This window comes from Cryptomeria japonica, chromosome 3 (genome assembly GCF_030272615.1).
Source record: "Cryptomeria japonica chromosome 3, Sugi_1.0, whole genome shotgun sequence".
NCBI classification, from domain to species: Eukaryota; Viridiplantae; Streptophyta; class Pinopsida; order Cupressales; family Cupressaceae; genus Cryptomeria; species Cryptomeria japonica.
This window is the reverse complement of record NC_081407.1, coordinates 659,864,117-659,872,454: the sequence shown is the minus strand read 5'-3', so window position 1 is coordinate 659,872,454 and position 8,338 is coordinate 659,864,117. Positions and strand designations below refer to the sequence as shown.

The window sequence follows — 8,338 nt, the reverse complement described above, 5'->3', positions numbered from 1 at the left end:
TCTTTATTTTATTAAAACAAAGTTTAATAAATGTATTTATTTCATAAAGATTTTGAAATAAAAGGAAAAAAATCTGAAGTATATAATAATGAAGATTTTTGTTAAGATCTTGTTGCCCTAGAATGTTATTATTGTTAATATTTTTCTTAATGAAAATAAAATCAATATTTTGAAAGAAAAAAGATGGATAGATTTTTAACTTTCAATTTAGAAAGATCAAAAATAATTTCAATATTTTTATATCTTATTTATCTCTTAGTTGAGTCACCAAATATTTAAAATTTTTAATTTTCAATTTAGAAAGACCAAAAAGAAATATGTTTCTAAATTTTAATCTTAAAAATATGATTAAAGTTACATACATACATAAATATTTTAAAAATAATATATTATTTTTAATTCTCAATTTATAATGATAAAAAAGACATATGTTTCTAAATTTAATCATAAAAATATGATCAAAGTTACAAACATACATAAATATTTTAAAAATAATATATTATTTTTAATTCTCAATTTAGAATGATCAAAAAGACATGTTCTTAAATTTTAATCATAAAAATATAATCAAAGTTACTTATATACACCAATATTTCAAACCCTAAACCTTAACCCAAACCATAATCCTAACCCTAACACTAACCATGATGTAAATCCTAAACATAACCATAACCCTAACATGAAACCTAATATTTATAAGTATAAACTTAATTATATCTCTAACCCAAAACCAATCCTAAGTATAAACCTAACCGTAATCCTTAGCCTTATCACCAATGCTAACCATAACCCTCACCCTAACCCTAAACCCTAACCCTTATGCTAATTATGATATAAATCCTAACCTTAACCATGTCCACAACCATATTATTAAACATTAGCCCTAACCTTAAGCCTAACCCTTACACTAAAGCCTAACCCTAACCCTAACCATACTTCTAAGCCTATATATGATCATAACCTAAACCCTAAACCTAACTCTAACCCTAACCATGATGTAAACGGTAACCATAATCATAATCCTAACCGTAAACCTTAACTAAAATCATAACCCAAGCTATAACCCTAACCATGATGTAAACCTTAAATATAGTCCTATTCCCTAACCCTAACCATAATGTAAATCCTAACCCTAATGCTAACCATAATTCTAAGCCCTAACAATAACCATAATTATAACACTAAACATATTTGTAACCCAAACCCTAAACCTAACTCTAATCCTAATATGATGTAAATCCTAATCAACCCTAAACCTAACCATGATGTAAATCCTAACCCTAATCTCAACCCTAACCCTAAATCTAACCCTAACCATAATGTAAAACCTAACTATGGTCCTAACCCTAACACTAACCTAAATCATGATGTAAAACATAACCATAATTATTATCCTAACTATAAACCCTAACTAAAACTCTAACAGTACTAACTCTAACCCTAATAATAATCCTAACCCTATCCATAATATGAACCCTAACCCTAAACCTTAACACTAAGCCTAACCATAACCCTAACCCTAAACCTTAACCCTAACAATAACCATCACCATAATCCTAACCCTAACCCTAAGTCTAACCTTAATCCTAATCGTAAGCCATAACACTAACCCTATAACTTAGCCCTAACAATAATTCATAACCTAACCATGATGTAAACCCTAACCCTAACCCTAACCATGATATAAATCCTAACCTTAACAATATCTGTAACCATAACATTAAACCATAATCCTAATACTAAACCCTAACCCTAACAATAATTCTAACACTAAATTTGATTGTAACCCAAACCCTAAACCTAACTCTAATCTAAACCATGATGTAAATCCTAATCATAATTCTAATCCTAATTCTGGACCCTGACTTAAACTATAACCCGAACCCTAAACCTAACCATGATGTAAATCCTAACCCTAATCTCGACCCTAACACTAAACCTAAGCCTAACCATGATGTAAAATGTAACCATAATCCTAACCCTAATGATAACCCTAACCATGATTTAAACCCTAACCACAATCCTTATCATAACCATAAGCCCTAACTAGATCCTTAATAATAACCCTAACCCTAACCATAATCCTAACCCTAAAACTAACTATAATCCTAACTCTAACCTTGATCGTCATGTAAACCCTTACCCTAGACATAACCCAATCCATAATTCTAACCTAACCCTAAACTCTAACTCTAAGTCTAACCATAACCCTAACCCTAAACCTTAACCCTAATAATAGCCATAACCCTAACCCTAACCCTAACCTTAATCCTAACCCTAAGCCATAACCCTAACCTTAAACCTTAACCTTAATTCTAACAATAACCCAAAACCTAACCATGATGTAAACCCTAACCCTATCAATAATCCTAACCCTTACCCTAACCATGATATAAATCCTAACCTTAACGATATCCCTAACCATATCGTTAAGCCCTAACCCTAATCCTAAACCATAACCCTAACAATAATTCTAACATTAAGTCTGATTATAACCCAAATCCGAAACCTAACTCTAATCCTAACCATGATGTAAACCCTAATCATAATTATAATCCTAACCCTAACTAGGACTAAAACTATAACCCAAACCCTAACCCTAACCATGAAATAAACCCTAATCATAAGCCTCAACCGTAAACCTAACCATGATGTAAATGCTAACCCTAATACTCACACTAAACCTAACACTAACCATTATCCTAACCCTAACACTAACCATAGCCATATTCCTTATCCTAACGTTAAACCCTAACCCTAACCCTAACCTCGAACCATAATCCTAACCATAATTGTAATTATAATCCTAAACCCTAACCCTTATGTTATCCACAAACCATAATCCTAACCCTAACCCTAAACCCAAACCATAAGCCTAATCCTAACCCTAGCCGTAATCCTAATGATAACCCTAAACCCTAAACCTAATCTTAAGCTTAATTTATATTATGTTCTTATTTAATGTCTTTCATTTTGTGCCACAACTGCTACTAGCTTATATATATTAATATTATATATAAAATACGTCGAGAGTTATCCTTCTTCGCTATCATTATAAGGTCCATCACCTAACGAGATCGATTTTGTACATGCAAGTGAGTGTATTCTTAGGAAAAATTGGTGACTAGCCCTTGGTTCAATGTTTGCAGAGTGAACAAGAGCTGAAGTCCCTCCCTAATGCTGAATTTTGATCTCCAGTGTGGAGGTTGTAGGTTGCAATTGAAATGGATAGTTTGAGATCAATAGGAAATGTAAGATGCCTAAATTCTGATCAAGAGGAAATGCAGCTTGCAATTGAAATGCAGTGAAAATGAATGAATTGTGTATAAACTAGACAAATGAATTGTGTAATGATAAGTTAGACAAGTTGGTTGATTGAATTTTTTGAATAGAAAATGAAAGTGGGGTATAAGAAGGGATTCAGTTGAAATAAATGAATTGGTTAATTGAATTTTTGATCAGCAAGTGAGAGGGGGTATGAGAAGCGATTCAGTTGAAATGAATGAATTGTGTGATGATAAGTTAGTTGAGTTGGTTGATGAATGAATTGTGTAATGATAAGTCAATTGAAATGAATGAATTGTGTAATGATAAGTTAGTGAGTTGGTTGATTGAAATTTTGAATAGAAAATGAGAGGGGATATGAGAGGGAATAGGGAAACAAAGGATCATAACATAATTTTTCATGTTCTTTTAACAATATGACCTACAAAATAGGTCATTTGCATACATTATTTTTAATAAGAAAAGAGTTGTGTGATATAGATCTACAAAATCTATAAGGGATTATCTACATTTTTTTTTTTTAAGAAAAGATTTTTGTGATATAGATTATTGATTGAAATTATTGTTCAAATAAGTTGTTAATTGATGTATTTGTCAAATTCTTTGTGAACAAAAATGGTGTATTTATCAAATTCATACTTGATGATATAAGTTATCAGAGAGAGACTTAAAAAAATTAAGCCAAAGTCTTTAAAGTCTCAGTGGGTTGTCCACCTTTTTATTAGGTTAGCCTGAGTCCTCTTGGTAGGACCCAACCACTCTCCTTCTCCAAATCCAACTCCACCACTAGGATGCCTTGGTAACCCTTTTCCATATTCAAAACCATGATTCAGATGTGATGCTGATAACACTATAACTATGAGACATGATGGAATGGAGAGAATCTTTAATGCCTTTAATTTTCTTCCCAATGACTGCAATCTTTTTCTCATAGTATTTTTCAGATTATCAAATCCACAGCTCACTTCCTTGAGTGCCTTGTTTGCAATGAGAGCCTTCACTGATAGTTTCTAGCATTTCCATTTTGCTACCGATAGCCCTCTGCTTTATGTTCTAGCATTTCCATTTTGCTACCGATAGCCCTCTGCTTTATGTTGAAGTTCTTAATCTCATGGAATGCCCACTTCATAATCGAGAAAGAATCCACCGCCTCATTTCTTAAAATGGCCAAAATAGATAAGGTGGAAACAAAATGAAATAAATGACCCAAATTTTAATGATTTCTTCATTACAAAGAAGATGATCTATGAGGCCAAGGTCAACCAAAAGGGGGACTAGTTCACCAAATCTCTATTAGTGTTTGAAGTCACACTTGTAACAACACTAAAGCCACCAATAATAGTTGGTGAAGTATGAGTGCCAATCTTATGGATACTCAAGAAACATAGCATGTTCTTTTTGTTCCTTCCATTTCTCCTCCTCTTGCTCCTTTGAAATGCAAGAGACTACTAGTTCCTAAATAGTAAATAATGCAGATGGAGTGCTAGATTTTGTGCCTTTTTTCTTTTTTTTAGTTTACTGATATGGATGGTTTTGATAGCATTAGAAGTCTGTTAGGGTTTAGGTTTTTTTAGCCATAGTATTTCTAAGTTTAATTATTAAATTTATTTTTTATTTAGTGATTGTTAGTATGTTATTTTCTGGTGGGTTAGCTTCATGATTTGTTTCTAGCTTTTGTCTGTGTGATGTCAATTGCTATTCTATTGTTATTCAGTTTTTTTGTTTGGTCATTTTGTGAAGAATCAGGACCCTTCCTTACTTAAATAATCAAAAACATATACAGTCCAAAACATATACAATCCAAAGGTTACTGTCAGTACTGAAGGATACGAGCCAGAATCTAAAGGAAAATAGGTTAAAGTAATAAACACCTTCTACTTATCCTATTAAACCTTCTACTTATTCTATTAAAAGAATTTTAATATGATTCATAAGTTGAAACACTTTTAATACTGAGTAAAATCAAAAAGTGCAGAAGACAGAATAATTAAATAGAAAGCAATGGACAAGGATTCTAATTAGAGAGACGATGCAACACTCCTTGACAATGTGTTCACATGGCACATAGTATAGAGAGAAATGTGAGCAACAGAACCTGCAATTTTTTAGGTCATCTGGGCTCTGAGCAGACATGGAATGCTTCTTAGGCAGGAAATCAAAGTACATTTTTAAGAAAGATAGGCTGTTGTGTGCTGACAGACACATGGGTGGAAGTCAAATTCATGCTGTGACCTTGAATTGTTGCAATCCTACATCTGATAGAGAAGTATTCTGAGAATTCCGCTTCTATGACCAGCAAATTGAATATGTTTGAGAAACCTTCTATCTCTAGCCTGCTCACTAACGAAAAGAGGCAGACAATCGTTTATACTTCATAATAATCTTTAATAATGTCAAGAATCTTAAAGAGACGGAGACAATGATATTAACCTCATGATAAAACATGCTAGAACCAAATGAAATCTCTACCATATACAGGTTTGAATTAATAAAATGTGGGGCAGCAGTACAGGTGAATTTCTTTGATTCCTCTCATGGGACAAAGTTGATCAGAAAACGTGCATGAACTAGTACTTTTGCCCTTTTACTGGATACTCTAATAAAACGAACACTATAACAATCAAAAAATTGATACAAATAAAATTAAACAAAATGAATTTTTTTTTTATACAAAGATTAACCTTTGGTCTATTATTTGATTTTTTATATTCTTGTACTTCTGTCATGAAGGGGCAATACTCCTGTAATAAAACGAACACTATAACAATTCAAAAACTGATACAAATTAATTTAAACAGCTTCTGGCTTTGATCTAAAGATCTAACTAGTATATATGAACCTCAGTATAATACTGAGGATTTTCACAGAAACAAAACAATTGAATTTCACATTCAGAACAATCTCATCAGAGATCAGAAGGGACGACGATAAACAGCTTGTTGCATCGCTGCTGCTCCTTGATAATAACAATATCCTACAGACCACATCCAAACAGAAGTTGCACACATACACGAAAGAACTGTTCAGCTTAACTAAACAATGAAGTATGGAAAGATTTAAAAGGTTGACATAAAGATACAAATCAGGTAATAGTTGCAAATATTCAAAAATAAGATGAGAATATAAAAGAAAGTAATCAAAGATGATGTGTTGGTGAAAAAGATATTAAGATATACTAATATAACAATTATTTCTTTAAAGATGATTTAAAAATGAAGTGACTACCTTAATTGAAGACAAGACAATACAATAGTAGTCATGAATGAATGATTCTCAAATACCCATTTTAGTTTATGTATGTTTGCAGATAAAGTCAATGTAAATGAATCAATAGTATCTCTAATAAAATAAAGTCAATAAACTTTTGGAAAAGAAACAACAATCTCATGAAAAATGATCTCAGGTGCAGAAAATCGATCAATTGTCTCATTGAGAACATATGGATTAATCTTTGAATTGAGCCTTTCAATTCTCAGAAATTAAACAGTTAGAGAAGATGATTTTTTCTCTTCTTTTAAATTGAGAAAGGCATTTCTAGCGGCTTCTCTCTTTGCCAGTTTCTTTACTGCATTTTTCCCAGTTCCCATTAACTGCCCATCGATAAATACATCCACACAAACCAAAACATCGTCCACTTTATCACTTTTATATTCAATATGTTTTTTCTCCCTTTGACAAAACTCCTGAAGCTCTGCAACTGGGTGCTCCTCAAGTGTCTCTGGACCAGCTAATGGTTGCAACAATGGTTCAAATACCTATAGAAAATACTGTTACCACCTTTCTTACAGAATAATATAAAAGAAAAAATCTTAAAATTACAGGATAAGTACCTCCCAAACTTTGTCAACAGAATTTCCACAATCTACAAAGACTGCACCCGCGATGGATTCAACTATATCAGCAAGCATTTTTGGAGTTTTTGCCTGATTAGAGCTATGATACTTTGGTTCATTATATGCAATCTCGATGAACTCATCAATCTGAAAATTATAGATAGAAAATGTATACCATTTCACAATGTACTAGTTAGATGCATTAAACTTAAAACCTGAATCAAATTAAGTCTGATATAAATCAATTAAATTTTTTAAATGAAAATAAAAATCAAATAAAATCTAATATAATATTAGATCTTTTAAATACACATATCCATATTGTATAAACATGTCTATATCATCTACTTTATTTACTATTGAACTTTTTATTTTTCTTATTGAGCTCCTATGATACTATCATTGTAGGTAACTCTTTATATAATTAGTAATAAAAAAAAACCAGGAAAATTAATCTTACATTTTTTTTCAAATCACATCGGCAACGAAGGTACTTAGAAAATCCATGCTTGATCGCCACACGACCCAATGTTTCATTTCGAACATTTACAGAACGCAAACGGGTCAAGGTGCCTGGTTCCATGTCTGGGTAAGTGTAGTATAGATAAACCGCAATCAACTGACCCAAAATGGCGTCCCCCACAAACTCCAATCGTTCATATGATTTGAAGCCTCTACTTCTCAGATGGCGAGAGATCTGACACTCTTGCAAACCCAACAATTCTAGTTGGAATGAAAAATTCATAAATACTGAGGAATGAGTTAGAGCTTCTTCAAGAAGACTTCTTCTCTGGAATTTGTAATTCAAAACCACTTCCAATTCATCCAAATTATCATAAAGAATTTCATGTTCTGAATTGCAAAATATTTGATTTATTTTTTCTTCCAAGCATTCATCATCCAATCCTTCTTTCATTTTATCAAGGGCAAGAGCCTAAAATTCTAAAATGGTTGGCTTTGTTTCAGAAGAGAAAGATTGCAGATTATAAAAAATAATAATACTATTATGGAACCTTCCTTAAATACGAATTTTATTTGATTCCTAACACTAACCCTAACCCTAAAATTGACACCCTAAACCGGATCTAACCTTGACCTTATCCCTAAGCTAAGCCTAATTGATAACCTCTAAATCATTTAATATCTTGCATTTTGTGCCCCAACTACTATATATATATATATATATGAAGGCCCCTATTTTTAATCAATTTAAACCCTAA

At 31.9% G+C, this 8,338-nt stretch overlaps 1 protein-coding gene across 1 annotated transcript; it reads right to left on the bottom strand.

The window, feature by feature from the left end:
* Nucleotides 1-6,764: 6,764 nt before the first annotated feature.
* LOC131068403 (endoribonuclease Dicer homolog 1-like) lies at nucleotides 6,765-8,034 on the bottom strand. Its single transcript, XM_058003587.2, has 3 exons — nucleotides 7,579-8,034; nucleotides 7,116-7,265; nucleotides 6,765-7,040 (listed from the first exon to the last, which is right to left on the bottom strand). Exons 1-3 carry the CDS (start codon nucleotides 8,032-8,034, stop codon nucleotides 6,765-6,767), a joined length of 882 nt encoding a protein of 293 aa, XP_057859570.1.
* Nucleotides 8,035-8,338: the final 304 nt, after the last annotated feature.

Excerpts from the sequence above, each read along its gene's own strand:
- LOC131068403 (XM_058003587.2), bottom strand. The coding sequence starts at position 8,034 with ATGAAAGAAGGATTGGATGATGAATGCTTGGAAGAAAAAATAAATCAA. Across the intron at positions 7,266-7,578 it reads GATGTGATTTGAAAAAAAAT|ATTGATGAGTTCATCGAGAT; the intron begins GTAAGATTAATT and ends TATAATTTTCAG. Across the intron at positions 7,041-7,115 it reads CTGTTGACAAAGTTTGGGAG|GTATTTGAACCATTGTTGCA; the intron begins GTACTTATCCTG and ends TATTTTCTATAG.